This window comes from Sander vitreus, chromosome 16 (assembly GCF_031162955.1).
Source record: "Sander vitreus isolate 19-12246 chromosome 16, sanVit1, whole genome shotgun sequence".
NCBI lineage: Eukaryota > Metazoa > Chordata > Actinopteri > Perciformes > Percidae > Sander > Sander vitreus.
The window spans coordinates 24,104,382-24,125,221 of record NC_135870.1 but is presented as its reverse complement, the minus strand read 5'-3'; the positions used below and the strand labels follow the sequence as shown (position 1 = coordinate 24,125,221).

Genomic DNA, 20,840 nt, shown 5'->3' with positions numbered 1-20,840 from the left:
CTGGGCGTATTGCTATCTTGAGGCAACAGAAAGTGATCTAACATTGACCAACAAAAACTTCTTAAAAAAAGTAATCCATTACTTTACTTAGTTACCCCCTATGGAAAGTAACGTTTTACATTTCTAGTTACTTTTACGTTACTTTTATGTTGCTTGACTTTGGGCAGAACCCAATATCTGTTCCTAAATGTGTAGGCCTACATAAAGTTCTACTATGGAGGACATAACAGGTATTTCTTTTGTGCTCTTTGTTATAAAAAATATTATCAATAGGCTCCTTAGGAACAACATGATAACCACAAAATGGGTCATATGTCTCAAAATAAAACATGCCTCATCTAAATCCAACAGAAAAAAGAAGAACTTAAAAATGGCTTGATGTCGATGGCTTGTGTAAGGCAGTGTCGCTGTCAGATCTGTCCCTGGGAAAAGTAACGTTGCGCCGAATTGAAAAAGGAACTAAGTTTCGTTACCAAATTTACAGTAGTAGCGCGTTACACTACTTTTTATCTGAAAAAAGTAGTTACGTTACACACAACACTGATTATGATATGATCTGCTCGCAAGCTTTCACTTCACGCACGAGCAGATCAGTTTCTTCTCCTGAAAATCTCTCCTTCCTGTTTAGCAAATCTGCCATCATAATAGCAATGCACCAAGGTCCAAACGCGCCTGGCTTTTAAAGGGAATGGGAGATGACACTCTGATTGGTTTATTGCATGTTACGCCCAAAACACACCTATGAATTAATGAAGACACTAAGTACAACCATTTTGAACCATGCGCCCGGCGCACGGACCCTTTTTTCCCGCCGTTAAACTAGCAAAAGTGGATTCGTACACGTCCTAAACGCACCTGCGCCATGCGCTTCACGCCGTGCGCTTCAGATCGTTAAAATAGGGCCCCTTAACTTTAAACCTGCCAAACAAACTTTCTCTGAAGTCAATAAAACGCACTACACTGGTTTCTGTTGTACAGATTTGCTGAGAAGCATTTGCCTCCTTGTTTGGCTTCCTAAAAATCCTGATGTACTGTATCCGTGAGCACTGGGTGTAACTCTGGTCAGTACTGACCCAAAGCATTAACGGTGACACTCAGCGCAGGCCGCAGCAAGCAAACAGCAAGTAACTGCTGTGTGGATTAGAGCATTTGAGAGACAGGGTGCTTCAGACAAAGGCTGAATACAAGTCTATTCAGACAGACAGTTTGAGAAAAACAAAGTGTTTTTGATCATTAAAGCAAGTAAAACATATTTGAGTAGGAACCCAAAATTCAAGTAGAACCAGAATATGAGCATATGTCCCCTTTAACATTTCTTACTTTAAATAGATTTTTACTAATACCTACTTCCTTTCATTTAGTTGACTAACATTTTGAATGAACTGTGAGTTACACTATAGTATTTCTACTTGAATAATCATACTTCTTTCACCACTGCATTTTCCATTATTTATGTGAAATTAGTGAAATCATTATCTGCAAAGTGACAAACAGATGGTTGTCAGTTAACAGTAGTAGTTTAGAAAACAGTAGCAAATGTCCTTGTGGAATGAAGCGAGGTGGATGTTCATCCTTACTATGATGATAAACAAATGGCATCAGTTGAAAGTGGAAAGTGTGGATAAGAGGATTTCCCAAAATGCAATAAATGTTCATTTGATAAAAACAGATCAGCGTCTTGTTTTTTGTCTGCAAAGGAAGTTATGTTTTCGGTTCTGTTTGTCTGAAAAAAAAAGATGGCTGTCAGTTTAAATAGGCTAGTAGTTTAGAAAGAGTATCGCATTTCTTTGTGGAATGAAGTGAGGTAGATGGGACCAAAGGAAAAGGTTCCATGGCATGAAAAATTCACTTTATGAGGTTTTTTAACATTAATATGAGTTCCCCCAGCCTGCCTATGGTCCCCCAGTGGCTAGAAATGGTGATAGGTGTAAACCGAGCCCTGGGTATCCTGCTCTGTCTTTGAGAAAATGAAAGCTCAGATGGGCCGATCTGGAATCTTCCTCCTTATGAGGTCATAAGGAGGAAGGTTACCTCCCCTTTCTCTGCTTTGCCCGCCCAGACAATTTGGCCCGCCCATGAGAAAGAGAGAGACATCATGGCTTGAAAACAAGCAAAGTGGCAGTTGGTCAAGGCCATACCCCCACCGTCCACCTTGCCCCCCCCTCTCAGAAATGGCACATACTAAGTAAAGTTCATTGTGGGACTGGCTCTAGTGGCTGTAATTCTGCACCAAGGCTGAATTTCGGGAAAGAGACTTCAGATACAGTATTAGGGACCACTGAGGTCTATATAAAAGAGACTTCAGATACAGTATTAGGGGACCACTAAGGCCTATATAAAAGAGACTTCAGATACAGTATTAGGGGACCACTAAGGCCTATATAAAGCATCCAAAAAGCAGCATGTCATAGGACCTTTAATAAAGCATCTTCTAATAAGTTTAGGGTAAAGTTTTACATACTACCTCAAATAGTTTTAGATAGTTTTATATGAAGCTTTCATTTTGCTGTTTTCATACCTCAGTTATGTGTCTGACCAATAGAATAGTTTTTGCTCAGAGACGTGGCTACATTGCAGTTACAGTTGCTCTACCTTTTTGCCGTCCTCGGACATATTCATCTCCCATTTGTTGTCCACATTTTATTCTGTTAAAGTTTTTCTGAATCGCTTTGGCACATTCACTGAAACAAACTTACAATTGTCAAAACTCTAAGTACAATCCTCACACCACGTGGTACATTCAGCACACCACCCTATGTGACCTGCAAAAGGTGACCACTCAATCAAAACAATGAACTCCTGTTTCAAATGTAAATAAATACATCAATGAATACATCATTGCCATCAAAACAAAATGTTCCTTTGTCATTGCTTAGACCAAGACAGTCAAAAGGCAAAGACATCTTAAAAGGGTGATAGTGACCCTCTGTAATATTGTCCAGTTGCTAACATTCTACGTTCTTATTGTATGTACACACCAGTTAACCACAAATACACAAAGGAAGCTTGCACAGAAAAAGAAGATTTACAACAGCAAAATCATCACATCCCCTTCACCATACCTAGAGATTGGCATGGTTTTATTTCAGTTAGCCTAACAGCTGGTTTGATTTGCATTGAGAGATGATTTTATGGAAAGTACCCCATGTCAGTCTCTAGGTATGGTGAAGGGTATGTGATGATGTGGGGCTATTTTAATTCCAAAGGCCAAGGGAACTTTATCAGGATGCATAGTATCCTGGATCCATGAAATAACTGGCCTTTAAAAATAAACATCTGCCTGCCTTTATGGGAATTTAACATAGGCGTGTACTCACTTTTGTTGCCAGCGGTTTAGACATTAATGGCTGTGTGTTGAGTTATTCTGAGGGGACAGCACATTTACACTGTTATACAAGCTGTACACTTATTACTTTACATTGTAGCAAAGTGTAATTTCTTCAGTGTTGTCCCATTAAAAGATATCATGAAATATTTACTAAAATGTGAGGGGTGTACTCACTTTTGTGAGATACTGTATATGACAGGTTATTGTGATTGTTGTTTGCTCTATTTTGCATGTAGGGATTTACACAATGAACGTGTATAATTGCATTTGAGAATAATATGATTCAATAGCAAATGAATGCAAACTATTTTGATCTGCAAGGCTTACTCAATGCATTTCATGCCAAAGCAATGACAAATGACTATAGTCTTGTGAACAACTGACATAATGTTCATTTAAATAGTCATATAGTTTGACCAAGTTTAATAGTCATTAGACGATTGTGCCAAAGCGATTGAGAATGCTGCTGCTGTCTTCTGGAAATATTAACCACATCACATGAATGTGAAAACTATAGGCACAGGTTCATGTTTTCATGAAGTGGAAACAGATAGGATTAGTAGAGTGGTAAAAGTGTGAATCTATTTGCTCCGAATGTGGCTGTGCATGACTAGAAATGTAGAACCTGTCACTATATGAGTGTAACAACATCAGCAGCTGGTTGCACCAGCTGTTCTGAAGCTCAAACCTAATTAGAAGTGTGTACTAAGTGGAGATTTACAAGTTGCAAAGTTCTTATGCATTAGTTGTTACTTATTACTTATTACATACTAACTCCTAGGTGTAACTGTTGTGCAGCTGACTGAACCAACAGACAAAACTATTGCTACAAAAACACGTTATATGACCCGTAGCGCTATTTATCAATCTAGATAGTTTTGGTGTCAGTTGCCCAGTGTTGGGAGATATCGGCCGTAGAGATTCTTTCCAATATAATGGAACTAGATGGCATTCAGCTTGTGATGCTTAAAGTGCCAAAACAACATCAACAGCAATGTCTCTTTCTAAAAAATCATGACGCAGTTAACTTACTCAAGATGAATCCACAGACCCGGTTGTGAGCAGCTTTGCGTAGGAACTATTTTCTTTCTACCGAACTACACCCTCCGACCGTATCACCACGCAGAAGGAAGCATACTCCTGGACGAGAGGCTTTTGGTGCCACATAGCTAGCTTGTGGAGTTAACCGATAATGCTAGCTTATCGGAGCTAGCTAGCTGTCACTACCCGATACTACTGCTCAGCCGAGGAGGACGCCATTAATGTTTACATTTCCCACCTCTTGTTAATGAGTACGCTTCCTTCTGCGCGATTAAGTCATTTAAGTGGAAATTCACCATTTAATCTAATGTGCATGCATTGTAAAGGCAGACCAACTTTAAAAAGGGTTGGTCAATGTCATGTACTTTCCCCTTTATATGTGTAACCATGTTTTAATAGTTGAATGTTTTGTGATTGGCAGACCCAAAAGGAATCTTTTTTATTTTATTTTTTTACAGTTTGTCAGTTTTTCTGCTTGGGGTGGAGATATGTTAAGATTCTGAGTTTTAATTTAATTTTCTTTATGTGTTTAAAATCTGCGGAACATTCTGCCGGAAGTTCTACAGAATTCTGTGACCGCAGATTCCATGTGGCCCTGGTGATTGGCTAACACAATTTTTTTTTTTTTACACATTGCCACAGTTGACCATTTTTATCAAATGATTATACATAATGTATAATATAGTATCTGGCAGAAAACGTTCTGCTGTTTGAAGGAGCTCTTAAATAATCTGAGCACCAACAAGGATTCTACTGGGAGACCTAAACATAACATTATACACACACACACATATACAATGGAGCCCATAATGCAGCCCTGCAAAGAATAAAGCAGGTTTAGCTAATGGACCATTGATCATGCAAAAATCACAATCCAGGTTGTGTTGTCGAAAGTTTATCTTTCAAAGCAACAAGCAAATGTAGTACTTTTTGTTTGTACATTTCATCACAATGCCTCCGCCTGACCAGGAAGCTTGGTTTGTATGCAGGCTTCATACATCTTTTTCTATCCTTTCTTTGTTGCCTTTTGTAACCTCACTGTTGCAATCGAACGGTGCCGAGCAACAAAAAGCCACACTCTTCTGCTACATCTCGCAAATATGTTGCTATTGTCCTCGAAGAAAGTAACAAGAAAACCTATCATTAGCTCCGAGGGCTTCTCCTCCTTTACAAAGACGTGCACTCAGGCCTACAGCATGCATGCGATGTGAAACAGTGCATTGTTGGGAATCGTCACAGTGTGTGCTACAGATTCACACATGTGTTCTGTCAGTCAGAGGACAATTCCAGGCACTGCTGATCCTTTGTGAGCCTTCAGGAGGGATTAGTAGGCGGTAGCTATGGCGACAAGTAATTTTAGCTTATATGTATGCAGCTTTTCTCTCCAAACATTTCATTATATCATTGGATGATACAGGAAAACCAATTTGCTTCTGAAGCACAATGCCTTGGAGCATATTACTTAACATTTCAAATGAAATGTGATACAGCAATTTTCATTTTTGTTTCCCCTCCTGCATTTAAGTTTTTTTTAGTGTCTCTTTGTATATCATTTTGGTCTTCTTGGGAAAAATGCAGCCCTAAAACAAGCTATATCATACTGTGTAACCCCTGATCTAAATGCAGGTGACCCAGTAAGCACTGTTATTTTTTTTAGAAATCTTTGTTTCAGATAACCTTTGTTTCAACAGCATTTTAGTAACTAACTAGTCTAAGTTTGTACCTCTCATGTATTATCTTAACATTCCAGTTACAGAGAAAAAATGAAACATATATACATACCCAGTGATCTTTGAAAAATCCAGAAGGCTTAACAACACTGTTCTGAAGGTATTTCCACAATCCTTAAAACCTTTCTAGCCATCCAGATTTAAAAAGAAATGATGCTGCACGATAAAACCTCTTTCACAGTTGAGACTCTTTCCTCATTAAATCACCACAATTTAATAGGATGTACTAGTTTAAAAAATAAAAATTAAGATTATTTTTTTTTGGGCATTTATTTCCAACAGGACAGCTTAAAGGGGAGAGAGAGCGGGAACGCAAAGAGCCACAGGTCGGAGTTGAACCTGCGGCTGCTGCATCAAGGACTAAGCCTCTTTATATGGGTGCGTGCTCTACCAGGTGAGCTACCCAAGCACCCAGGATGTATTAGTTTTAAGCTTTAAAACGATTTTGAAAAAGTATTTGGCTTTTGCACACTTTTATTTGCATGGAGCCTTTATACATGAAGGCAGAAAACAACACATGGCAGGATGACAGACAGCCTGGTCAGTGGTGAGGAGTTAGCAGCTCAGCGCAGGGTTCAGCAGAGACGTTCACTCTGCTCGCTGTGGCGCTAACAGGCGGTGTGTGTGTGTGTGTGTGTGTGTGAGTGTGTGTGTCACTGTGAGGAAGTGGGCGGTAATCACAGCCGTGCAGGAGGAGAAGATGTTCTCCTGCAGAGATGAAAACGCACACACACCAACACACACCAACACACACACAGTGCCCATGCCCCCGTTCCACAACTGATAATGAGCATCTAGTGAGCGGTGATGTCATTACAACAAACACACAGCTGCCTGCTACCAGCTAACTCCACTTCTTCCCTTATCTGTCCACAACAGTTAATAAGGCTGCACATGCTTAATGCTTTTTTCTAACAGCACACTTGTTATATTTTAAATATTGTAATAACCCTGGCAGTTTTGTAAAATGTAAAATGACAAGGCTAATTATACATCAGATAAAGCTGAACTAACTGTCAGGACTGGTGAGGGGGAAAAGTGCAGAGCTGATGTTTAATAATAGATAAAAATAGAAAATAAAATCTCCAAGGTGCAGCTTCATTTCTAAAGACATTTCCAAAAGGTTACAGCGAGTAGACTGCCCCTCTGCTGAACTGGCTTCTGGCTTTTGGCTTTGTAGATCAGCTCCTGCCTTTTACTGTAAATGTGCAATTCTAGCAGGACAGGACAAGGTCATTTCTAAATTCTTTCTGGGTTAAACTCGCATGGAAACATTTGGGTGAGTATCGTCAGGAGGATATGGCCCAGATACATTCAGAGAGCTCACATTTTAACATTAATGCATAAAAAGAAGTCTTTAGGGCTCTGGTCTCCCTTTCTCATGTTACACCCTTTGTAGACTGGATTTCACAGGCTTTGCTCCTCACCTTCCGTTCTCTGTGTGTTGCCGTTCTCAAACTCTGTTTCACTTCGGGGAAACAACAACAGACTTCCAGCTAGCACGCTACACGCTGAAAATGGCAAGCTATGAAGAAAATTTAGATCACATAGCCAGAGCTATCTCCACAGAGCTGTGGAGATAGGTCTGGCTATGTGAGACTACACCCTTTGTGAAAGCAAATATCAATAACTAACCACACTCCGAATAGCAAAATCATAAATATACTCCCTGGTCCATAAATGGAAAAAGAGTGTTGTACTCAGTTTATTGAACAAAATATCTTACAGTATCTTGGATATACATATATACATATTATCTTGTACTGTGTAACACGGTTTATGAACCCCTGCAGTGACATCAATTGTAAAGCTGTGCCTCCAAACTTCAATGGATGTTTCAAAGATATATTAACACATCATTGACTTCCAAACACATTATACAAATCTTAATATAGAAAGCACAAAAAATAAGAATTTATCAGTGAAAAGTACTCACTCAGGACAGAATTTTCATACAAAAAAACTACTTTTACAATATATTTTTTGTCTTTTCTTTTCTTTTTTGCAGCTATAGTATGCAGGTAATAAATATACCTGGAATTCCCTTGGTTTTTGTCATATGGTGTCGTTCTCTTTTCCTCTGCATGGAAATCACCAATAAGGACTTATTCTAGAACAAATAAAGTAGTGGCTCGGCCACCGGAGCTTCTGCTGTCGTCTCCACCGCTGCTGCCACATTATCAGCAGGCCTCTCAGATAACATACACATCAGTCTTCTCCCCAAGAAGCCAATACGTTCTCATTTTGCCTTTTCCCTGGAACAACACAGGAATCAATAGGTTAATCAACAGAGAAGAAATGTGGGGGTGGGAGGGGTGATATCCTCTATTGGGCCGCCCTTTGTTTAACGGTGACCTGGATGGTTACTGCAGCTCAGCTTACACCTCCACCTTTCCCCACAAATCAAGCATTTATGCATAATCAAAGGGAAATGAAGCACATCGTCAATAGGGGGGTTGATATGAATCGTTGCAGTGACAGGGCGTCATCGATTATTGCCTACTGATAACTGAAGAACTGTTACTTGTTGATTTTTGGCTTGTTGCTGTTTTAGTTTTCGACTGTTGTCTGCTGTGTTCAGACTCCGCCACATTCAGGAAGTGTCTTTTTTAAGAGCAGATACAATAAAAAGGGGATTTCATATTTCAGGGACAGCGCACATTCATTAACATTTCTGTAAATGTGCCAGTGTTAGCCAGCCGGCTAATTTTCAACTGTAGTCCTTTGGCAAGATGTTATGAGAACCATCAACTGACTTGGTCAGTTGTTCCCAGATGTCAGCAATAGAATAGAATATTATATATATATGCGGAGGTGACGCATCGTGATATCGAATCGATCCGAATGGTTGACAGGATCATCGTAATCAAATTGAATCGTGAGACCAGTGAAGATTCACACTTGTTATTTCAAAATGCTAAAAGCACTCTGATGTCAGGTGAAAACTTGTTTCTTCAAAAGATCAACATTTGTGTCAATCTAAACCCAAACCATTACTCCTCTAATGCAGTTTTTCCATTGCATGGTATGGCTCCACTCTTCTCTTTTTAGGTTTTCCATTGGCAAAAGTTGCCAATGGAAAATTGGTCAGAGGGGACATGGGACATGCTGCACACACCCGCCATTTTTAAAAAGCCAAGCTACTGTCAGTAGTACCCACAATAGTTTCATTCACTCGATCCAGATCTTTAAAAACGGCAGCCCACAAAATGACACTGTACACTATGCCGTATAATAGAAGAAGATGTTGCAGATGTTTGGTTGCCGAGGAAACGATTCAGTGAGTGTCACGTTGAAGATAATGTCACAGCTGTTTCACAGGGCGTCACTATGGCGATAAGATGATAGATAATCCTTCCTACTGAGGGGGTACTATCTGCAGTGGAAAACCAAAAGACCAGCAGAGCCACTCCATACAGAGGAATCACAGCAAAAGGGAGGACTCTAGTTGATTATCAGAAAGTGAATCGACAACTATTAAGCAACATTCATGTATTTATTCATTTAACTGTTCAGATATATTTTGTGTAAACTTAATCTCCTTACATGATGATCTAAATGCTGTTTTAAAGAATTCTTGGTGCTGAGGGTTGGGGAGTCGACCTTTGTTATATAAAATGTCTTCACTTCATCATTCGATCCTTTTAGACATTTGTGTGATATGTTGTCATAATTAGCGTATACATTTTTGAGTTAGGGCCACAACACGTGTTATGTGAGATCAGATTGACCTTTGACCACCAAATTATAATCCTCATCGAGTCCAAGTGGACAACTGAGCCAAATTTGAAGAAATCCCCTCAAGGCGTTCCTTAGATATTGCATTCATGTAGTCTATATCCACGGCGTTCCACTTCCGGGATTGTTCAGGCGGCACCGGAAATTCCACCGGATGTCACTCTTTTTGGATGTCCGTCACCTTCCTCTTCCTTTGTGTTGTAATTCTAAACTCCGGTGGATTTCTGAGGACTATGGTTAACTGCTCCTCAGATCTCTGCAGGGTAAATCCAGACAGCTAGCTAGACTATCTGTCCAATCTGAGTTTTCTGTTGCACGACTAAAACAACTTTTGAACGTATACGTTACACCAAAACAAGTTCCTTCCAGAGGCTATTTTGCAGAGGCACCGGGGCTCCGACGATTGTGATTGGTTTAAAGAAATTCTCCAGCTTTCTCCCATCCCAGAATGCTGTGTGGACTAAATAGACCTTCTTCGCAGCACTGTGGAGGAAGGTCTGGCAATGTGAGACTAGCATTCATGAGAAAAACATAAAGCCTCTGCCGGCTGTGGCTGTATAATAATACCACAATACTGAATATAACCTGTAGTCGCAGCCCAATCCATGAAACAGCATAGGATCCTTCAATTATTTGAACATTAAAAGGTGTAACATTTTAGGATTGTAGGATGCTCATTTGTCTTTCCTGGAAAGATTTAGAAATATCATACTATAGAAAATCTTCTTTTCTACAAGTTATTGTGTCTAGTATAAAGTCTTAAACTAGATGTATGTGATCTATTTCCAATAGAGATAAACGTGTTGCAAGTGATCTGCCTTATTCCATCTTGTTTAACACTCATTTCTAGAACATTTCTGAAACAAGGCAAATTGCACCGGCAACAGCAAGTCATTAAAGCACGCTTTATTCAGCGGCCACAAGCACAAGGGGGACAGCCTCTCTTAGTGCAATGCTCTTTCACTGGTGCTTCAACTTGGCCCATTTTTAAAAATCAAAGGAGGGCTTCTTACCTTCATTTCTATATCTCCTCGTAACTGGAGATCAAAGTAGCCAAACTCATCCAGCACTTCTTTGGTGGCCGAGGACACGTGGATCTTTAAGGCTGCAAAACACATCAAAAGCACAACAAATGAATGACAAAGGACAACTCGGACAATATTTGCATCAGCAACACACTGCTTTATTCTCACACAGCAGATGAGGAAACTGAGGAGCGCTGTGTTCAGTCCCCTCAGACGTCAGCGGCTGAAATGCTAACGGTGATGAAAATCAGTATTGTTTTGTCCAATAAATGCATACAGTGCAGAGATGTGAGACGAGAATCTTGCCTGTGAAGCTTCAGGCTCCACCGTTTAGCGCTGGCTAAGGGCCCTTAGCTGTAAGTGCTATGAATTATTTACCAGTGGAGGCAGAATACAGGAAGTGACTCAGTATTTAATCAATACATCTGATGACTACCCAACCACAGGTTCATAACACGAGTTCCTGTCACTGCCGGTTCAGAACAGAAATGTCAGTGTAGAAAGTATTAGAGTCAGCAGGTCAATACGTCTTGTATTCAGCTTTGAAATCATATTTTCACTGAAGAATGTTTCCATCCGGCCACATAGCAGATAGAAAGGCAGGAATGAAATAACACTTTAAAAGTTCAATAAAGATAGAGATTCAATCACAGAGTACGTTCCGAGTACAAGATTGAATAAACTGGGCATATAAACTGTGATTTTTTTTTACAGTTTACAGTATCATCCAAAAACATTATCACCACTACCCCAAATAAGGAAAGTTAGAAAGAAACGTTTGTCACAATTTATATTCCTTTTCTCTATCCTCAATGTATCTTACTATCAGCTCGGATAAGGAAAAACGTAAATGGAAAACCCTAACCCTAACCCTTTGCTGCATGTCATTCCCCCCTCCCTCTCCCCTTTCATGTTTTCAGCTGTCCTGTCAAAATGCCCCAAAAAATAATCTAAAAAAAAAAAAATAGAACAAAAACAAGTGACAGTGACTCACCCTCTCCGTTGGACTCCATTCGAGATGCCGTGTTGACAGTATCTCCAAACAAACAGTATCTGGGCATTTTCAAACCGACCACGCCGGCACAGACTGGACCTATAAAACACAAGCTAAATATAGTCACATTTTACAGCAGAGAAAACCCCCCAATAATATATGGCATGGTGGGAAGTGCTGTCATTATCACACAACGCATGTTTTTAAATAGGACGACAGAGGTGTGAGTGAAGGGAACTTGTGCTCAGAATGCATTTAAATGACTCTGACGATGGTAAGTACCAGCCTACACAAGCTGGTCCATTTCTGTTGCATGTCAAGTGTCTAATTAAGAATATAAACAGTGCTGCCGTGAGCGGATACAGTCTAAATGCTGTCTTAGAAGCCTCTCCTACGTTACATCAAACTAAATGCTGCAGACAGGTCAAGATAAAACACCCTGTGTGTGTATGTCCAGTCAGTATGATGGCATCCAGCAGTGGGAAGTTACAAATCACAACTGTCCTACACTTGAGCTTGAGTGCCCAGTTTATGAGATATACCTATTTGCTAAATTTATTGCAACCAAGAGACCAATTTGTCTACAGAATGTATACATGGACAGTGAACTACTGTATACTTCTTGGTAATGGAAGCTACAACTGAGTAAGCGCACATACAACTCAAGTAGCCCTGTTTAGACCTCTGAATCACTGCCTGCATCTGTGATTTGTTCAACAATTCAAAAAGGTCTGGTGTGGTGCTCATTACCGGCTGTTTTCCCACTGGGAGCCAATCAATTGTTGATGGATACAAGGCAGAATTAAGAATGGGATAGTCTGGATCAACAGAAGTTCATTTCCAGGATAATTGCCACATAACATTTGTTAACTTTAATGATTGTAAAGATTTGCTTAAGAATATGTAACTGGCACGTTTTGGGACTGATTGGGGGGGATTGCTGTAGACGAAGTACACATGGCAATACACTGGTAAGAGCAAATGACCTTTAACCATATATCCAGCTAATTTAAATAGTTACTGTATCGTGTGAACAGTTAACTTCATGCAATATTTTATATGGCGTTTTCTTTTTTGCGGGGTGCAAATGTTCCACCAAAACGAGTTCCTTCCTGAGACCACTTTGCAGAGCCACCTTTGCGGCGTCCGGAGCTTAGCGCCGCCCAAGACGATTGTGATTGGTTCAAATAAATGCAAAGGAGACAGGTCTGGCAATGCTAGACTAAGAATGGGATAATGACCTTCCTGTGCCAGAGCTAGAAATAGCCATACCAATGAAAAATAGCAGAAAATAAATGATTGACTCCTCAGCAGGATGAACAGGAGCCACTATGAGAGACTGAATCTGGGGCCGTACAGGTCACCACATGTACACAGTTCCGGGTCAGACTCACCTGTGTGTATACCTATCCTGAGTCTCAGCTGGTCGTTGGGTCTGTGTCGGATCTTGAACGTTTTCACCTCCTCTAACAACGCCAGCGACATCCCAGCGATCTCTCGGGCGTGCAGTTTCCCGTTTCGCACCGGCAGCCCTGATACCACCATGTAGGCGTCGCCGATCGTCTCCACCTGAGGGACGAATCATAAGGAGTGAGAGAGTCATAATAAAACGTGATTCACATATTCCTGCTGTTGTCTTCCCAGGATGCCTATAAAGGCCTTGAAGGTATCAATAGGTAGATCACTGTATCGCGACTGTTGGTGTTTGAGGTGACTCGAGCACTCGTGCTATAAAATGCACGTGCTCAAACATTTGAGTTGCATGCTTAAACATAAAGTAAGACAAAAGTCAAGTTAAGATTGGAAACAAATACAAAATAATGGTAGAGCGGGCGCACATATGCAGAGGTTTATTCCTCGACGCAGAAGGTTAAGGGTTCGGATCCAACCTGTGACAGTTTTCCTGCATGTCTTCTCCCCTTTCATATCTCAGCTTTCCTATCCAATAAAAGCAGAAATGCCCCAAAAAAAACACTGATCCTCCTGACTTACCTTGTATACGTCAAAGTTATCAATGATGGCATCAAAACAGGTGTACAGATCATTGAGCAATGTGACAACCTGCAGAGAGAGAGAGAGAGAGAGAGAGCAGAGGTTTGATGATGTGACGTCGGCAAAGCAACAATAATATAAAAAGGAGATAAGGGCTGAAAATCTTTAGCTCAGAGTTAGATGTAAAACACACTGTAAATCCAACATTTAACAGTGTTTTCGTTTGTTAAAAGGCCGACAGATTGGGAGGCCAGTGTGTCTGCAAAACCTCACAGTCTCCCACATAATCTGTTTGTCTGCCACTGGCCGGCTGCCCGCTGAAGCTCACTGACCAACACATTTACAGGATCAAAACTCAAATCCACAGATGGAATATTACAAACACAATCTGCGTTAAATTTACCAAATTGTGAGAGCCCGGATACCTCAGTTGGTAGTGTGGGTGCCCACATATAGAGGTTTACTCCTCGACGCAGCGGGCCCGGGTTCGACTCCGACCTGCGGCCCTTTGCTGCATGTCATTCCCCCCCCTCTCTCTCTCACCTTTCATTTCTTCAGCTGGCCTGTCAATAAAGGCCTACAAATGCCCCAAAAACAATCTTAAAAAAATAAAATAGTAATAGTGGTAATGTAGCAGTAATGTCAGAGGTTGGCTGTTTATTCAAAGACAAATGTATTATTTAGTCTTCATTTTCAATGTTCTGTTTTATAATTGTGTCTGAACTTTAAAAAAACAACCATGCTGTCTCTTTATCTACTCAGGACATTTGTGCTGTACTTTCACAGAGAGCAGCGTTGAGTAAATGAGAACATCTAAACTGTGATGGACTGGGATCTAAATTGTGACAAACTTGAGATTGTTTAGTTCAGACTGAACTCTTAAAGGCACAGTCTACAATTTAAATGTGGACTAAAAAGCTGACCTGTCACCAAACTCAAAACACAGGATGAGAACCTGCTGTCGCTCAGATGATTGACAGGTCTTTTAATATAGTGCCTAAAAAAACAACAAAATGAGTTAATAATATTTTTTGTAATGCTGTTAAAGGTCTGTTTACATCACTAACGTAAAAACTGCATTAAAGCTGGCCCATATTTATTTTATTGTGACAATTTACGTAATTGAACAAAAAGTAGTTTTTTTATGTGGTATTTTTAATGTAAAATGCACCAGGATTAGAATTCAATTTCTAGGGCTGTCCTGGACTAAAGAAATTCTTAGTCGACTCTAACACTCTAACACTAACACTAACACATGATTTTTTTTTCGACTAATCGATTAGTTGACTGGACGTTAAGACTAGAAAAGCGCAATATAAATGCAGTCTATTTACCACCTGTAAAACTGATTTTCTACACAAAGAATCATGCAAAAGCGCCACTTTAAATCTCGTGTTTACCAGAGATGTGCTCAGAAGTTTCTTGGAAATAAGCCATTCAGCATGAAAAAAACATAAAAATGTACTAATCGACTAAATCTTAGTTGACTAAGACTGAAGCCACTAACCAACTAAGAGGGGGCAGCCCTATCTATTTCTGGGGTGCAGGGACCTACTTTATGACTGTACATTGTCTCATATTAAAATCTGCTTATACCTTTCAGCTGTACGCAGTATATCATACACAGCTACATCTTCCAGGGTAAAGAAGGCGTCTAACTCCTGCACATACTGTCAAACCTGCACTTTCTGACTGGCTCTGGATGCAGGTGAAATCCTTCATATGTTCCCAAACATCCTCACACTACTGCAATGATTTGAAAATGGCTGTTGGCCCCCTACAATTACAGATCAACACACGGTGAAGTATTTGATTGACTGACTGGCTGACAGTGAGACCAAGGGCCACATTTTTGGAAGGTATTCTTGGGGTTGGAGGTATTTGGGCCTGTATTTGGCCTGACAGGAACAACTGCAGACAGAATTGGGGGCTAAAAAAAGTGCCGTCACCTGCTCTGTACGATTTTTGGGTTGAAAAAAACATTTACTCTATATTGTATTTGATATTCTATATTGTAAGGGCAGTAAAGGATAGTGGACTTTTACAACATAACAAGAATTATAATACGGTGATTTTCATAGAATTTCTAATATTTAGTTGGGCTGCCTGCTTATTATGAAAGCAGTATAACCAATTGTATCATTCTGTATTGTTTACGAGATTGATATAAATGTTTAAGAATTTCGGTTGAGGAGCCTTCTGAAACCAAACCTCCACCGCTGAATGATAATGGCATTATTCATTGGGAGGGGCTTGTACACACGGTTATGTTGGTTTACTAGCACTACAGTACTGGATTAAATGTAACTGTATGGGATACGCGTTGTTGTACTGTATGAATATCTGGCCAGTTATCTCAGAAGGCTGCAGCTCGTCTTTTAACACGCAGGCCAGAGCACATCCCCCCCGTACTGGCCTCCCTTCACTGGCTCCCTGTACGTTTTACAATTGATTTTAAAATTGTACGCGCACGCCCCCCCCCAGGTCAGCTGACCAGTTGATCTTTGTAGTCCCAAGATCAAGGCTGAAGCCCAGGGGAGAGCACGCCTTTACAGTCGTAGGCCCTAAACTCTGCAATGAGCTGCCTCTACATGTTAGGCTCGTCCATACACTGCCTGTTTTAAAATGATCCCGTCTTAAAACACATTTTTATTTTCAGGCTTTTAAAACACTATGATAATTGCCTTTCTATATTATTGTGATTTTGTCTTTAAACTAGTCTTTTAACTGTGCTATTTTTATGTTTTTGTTATCTTTGATTGTACAGCACTTTGGTCAACTGTTGTTGTTCTTTAATGTCTCTTTTTCTTAAATACATTTGGATTGGATTGGATTTGGATAACTGTTAAGATTAGAAGAGCAAATGCCCATTCTTGGGGGGGATCCCACTCCATCTGAAGGTGTCAGATTGTCCATCAACACTTCAGACCCTCTGCCTGGATGTGACATCATGATAATGTATTTGCTCTAGAAAACCTACCTTTGGTATTCAAGTAAGAGGGAGATATGTGATTGCACAATGTGACTCAACTCTGCGTCAACACACTCTCCCATCTAGCAACTCTACTATTTTGAGTTGCAGCCCGTGTGTGGGAACATGCACTGTGGAAAACTATGAGGCACACTGTACTATGACCTGACACTAAGCACTTTTATGTATGAACAGAGAAATTCCCTCTGACTGTGATCACGAACAGTGATATATATATATATATTTTTTTTTTTTATTTTTTTTTTTAAAGCTTTCGGACTAGCTTGGCAGATGTTGAGAAAAGTCAGAAAACGTACACAGATAGACGGACAGAAACAGTGAGCTGCAGAGTGGGAATCTGCAGTGACATGTTGTGTACCTGTAGCGGTGTACTCTCTGCAGACATGGACGTGAAGCCCACAATGTCGCTGAAGTAAATCGTGACGCTGTCGAACGCCTCCGCCTGCACCGTCTCCCCTCGTTTTAGCTGCTCTGCTACTGAGCTGCATGCAGAGAGAAAGAGGCATGAGGTCAAAATGTTCATGATACTCAAATGACTGGAAAAAAAGAAAGTCAACTACAGGCTCTAAGAGTGGATGTTTTGTTGACAATCTTCCTCGAAGATTGGTCTCGCTAAAGCACAGCTACAAAATGCCTGGCAGGTTCAATTATAACCGCATGTCAGTTCATCTTTGCTTAGTCTGCTCACGCTAATTTTCTCTCACTCAAATAATACCGGGGCAAAATCACTGTGGCAGAAGTCAGCTAGTGTGCTGAGAAATGATAGCTGTCCTTTCTCCCAGACTCCTCTCTGTATGACTTTGAAGGAGGGACGATTTTTTAGCAGGAAAAGCGGATAAATGGGTGAGAAAGATGGGATTTGCTACTGCGGTGTTATCCAAACGCCTAAACCCGCTATCATTTCTGCTCTTCTGTCTCCCTTAATGAGCAGTTTGCCTGTCAGCTCTCTCCGCTTCCTTTCATCTACAGTGAGATTGCACCACGGGAAATGTGTATCTGTTATTAAAACGTGGTGTTGGGAGAGATTTGGATCTTTAATTAATACAGGGATTTATCATAATTGACAGTGTCACTGAGCCACGCTGGTAATACTCGCCCTATTTGATAGATTCAAGTTAATTGGAGTTTTTAAGCTTTTGGGTGGAAGGACTAACTTGTGAATGTTTGCTCTTACTGTGGTAAAATTTGATAGAGGAGGTTTTCGGCTTTCCTTTTCTCCTCCAGGTAGGCTTGTGTTCGCTCCTCCACCAGGTTCTCCAGGTTATTGGCGTACTGCTCCATCCTGGACAGCAGGTTGTTAAGAATACTGGTGCTGCCTTCCCTTTGGAAACACACACACACACACACACACACACACACACACACACACACACACACACACAGTAGAATTAGGTGATATCCACACAAACCCCTGGTCAGTGAAGAGCTCAGGTCCTAAAACACTACTACTCTACAGTATAAAATACACAAATATTCTTAATTTTGATCAAAAATAATGAAATGAAATAACATAATATATACCAAGTATGATAACAATGGCACCTGTCATTTCAACAGACCCAAATGGAATCTGCCAGTTTACAGTTTTCAGCAGTGATCCAGAATGAAAGTCTGTGGGAGGTTTTGCTTGGGGTGGAGAGATTTGATGTTTTTTTGTTTTTTTTTTATTTGTTTAAAATCTGCAGAAAATCTACGGAAAGTTCTTTGAAAAGTTCTGCGGTATTCTGCTTCTGCAGATTCCTTGGGGCCGTGCATTTCAGTGAGCATTTCATTATTTTAAGGAAAATTGAACATTTAAAGAATTGAACCTTTTGTTTTGTTTTTCTTTGTCGTAGTGATGTCTCTGTGCTTCCAGATCTGTGTAATTATTTTGGTGAGTGCAATGTTATCATAATTATTAGACATTATAAAACTACTAAAGTAAAAATCGGGTTGGAATAAACCAGAATTATCCCTTACAGAAGTACTCCACCAATTTATCATTGCACTTCTATAACATTGTCAGGACAGTTTAAAAAAAAAAAGTAATCCGAATCGTTGCAGCAGAACCAGATAGCGACTCACACATTCTTCTTACTTGTCAAAACCTGCCACCTATATTACCCACAATGCAACTTGGCTGCTGATAGCTGAGTCTGAGATTTGGGTGTGTTATGCTAGTAGCGGCTAATGTAGCCTCAATCACTTCTTTTTAACTTGTCTCCCCCAGATTTGTTTAATTTTCAAACTTGTCTTCAGACCCAAACGACGCCGACTCAAATTACATCATCTTAAGGCAATTTAGCAGACTTTACATAGCTCCCACTGCGGCCACAAAAGGCTTTAAATAATTAATAATTATAACAATGATTAATTATTTTTCACACGTACAGTAGTTGGTGTATGAAATCAGTGGAATTCTCCTTTCAATGATTTACGGATTACTGTCATTATACAATAAAGGATTGCACAGTGAAATATAGTTGTAACCCCCACCATGCTACACACACAATTTAAGATATTTCAATTATTAAAGAATATAAACAATAAAAAATAATAAAATCTAAATAAATAAAACACCTTTAAGTTATTGGTTCTGTACTCCATCCAATCCATATTTTTACCACTATTTGAATTAGAAATGTATTATGTATAAAAAGAAAAATACAAACTTCATTGTCACTTAGCAAGGTAAACAAACGACTCTAAATGTCCAAAGAGGCCAGGTCCAAGGGTTGACCCTTGTGGAACACCTTGGCCCCAAATGTAAAACTACTGATGGAATCATCAAGAGCAGTTGGCGTTCAACTGATGGAATCAGCACACTTGAGAGAGGCGGGGAGGGTTCCAGTCAGTATGGAGGTGTTATTAAAATTCAATATACAGTATGAAAAACAAGGAATGATCCAGATCTGTGGAATGTAATGGCTATTCCAGTGAGTATTGCTGTTCCATAAAGTTGAAAGACGCACAAAACACAAAAAAAGAAGAAAAAAAATTTGAAGCAGCGGAGGATGAGATATCTCCAAGTCAAACTCCAAAGATTCGAGATCCAGCATTTCCCATAATGTAACCAACAGCATGTTTTATTAGACCTTCCCTGCCTGGTAAATGCCCAGTTCGTAATGCAGCTCTCTGTTAAAGTGCTCATATTTTGCTAATTTTCAGGTTCATAATTGTATTTTGAGGTTGTACTAAAATAGGTTTACATGGTTTAATTTTCAAAAAACACCATATTTTTGTTGTACTGTACATTGCTGCAGCTCCTCTTTTCACCCTGTGTGTTGAGCTCTCTGTTTTAGCTACAGAGTGAGGCATCTCACTTCTGTTCCATCTTTGTTGGCAGTTGCACATGCTCAGTACCTAGGTAAGGACACCTAGCCAGTCAGAAGCAGAGTATGAGGGTGTGCCCTGACAAGCAAGCTAGTTTGATCCAAAACAAACCTGCTTCAGCCCATAACCATGGCTTCAGCTCAGCCGTACATGTTCGAACCTGAGTCTGATCCCGAAACACAGGCAGAACAACCCGAACCAGCTTCGCTACCTAGAGTGGCAAGTTATTTAAATGTTAACAAATGAATCTTTCATACGTAAGGTTTCAATTCTGTCTCCTGGACATGGCGATACAACTATCTGAACTCCGCTCTAACTAGCTTGGTTTGAGGGCGTGCCACACTAGCAGCTAGGCGAGCATTATTATTATTAACGTGTGTTACAAAGTGACGCAAAATGACACACGTTTGTCACGGAAGTAAAGGCTGGACTACAATAGAGTTGTTTGGAGCAGTTTGTGAACAGTGTTTTCTGTTGGAGATGGTAAGTCCCTTTGGGGTGGACTTTGGGCTTTTTCACTTTATAAACCTATAACGTGCACAAAAAATATATATAACACAATAAAGGAAAGGGAAAAAGCCAAAGAGCATAATATGAGCACTTTAAAAAAAAAAAATTTAGTCTCCGAGCCCAAGCTGAGATACACGGATGACATCATCAGGATTATTTTCTCAGACAAATCTCCTCC

General features: G+C 40.1%; 1 protein-coding gene across 1 annotated transcript in view; it reads right to left on the bottom strand.

Annotated features, from left to right (window-relative positions):
* Positions 1-7,778: 7,778 nt before the first annotated feature.
* npr2 (natriuretic peptide receptor 2) overlaps positions 7,779-20,840 on the bottom strand; it is a 77,732-nt gene continuing 64,670 nt past the window's right edge. The window contains exons 16-22 of the mRNA XM_078271248.1: positions 18,015-18,161; positions 17,199-17,322; positions 13,849-13,917; positions 13,251-13,425; positions 11,857-11,955; positions 10,851-10,942; positions 7,779-8,354 (exon numbers count right to left, since the gene is read on the bottom strand). Coding sequence (XP_078127374.1) covers positions 8,292-8,354; positions 10,851-10,942; positions 11,857-11,955; positions 13,251-13,425; positions 13,849-13,917; positions 17,199-17,322; positions 18,015-18,161 — 769 coding nt within the window. The 3' untranslated portion in view covers positions 7,779-8,291. The remainder of the gene's footprint in view (positions 8,355-10,850; positions 10,943-11,856; positions 11,956-13,250; positions 13,426-13,848; positions 13,918-17,198; positions 17,323-18,014; positions 18,162-20,840) is intronic.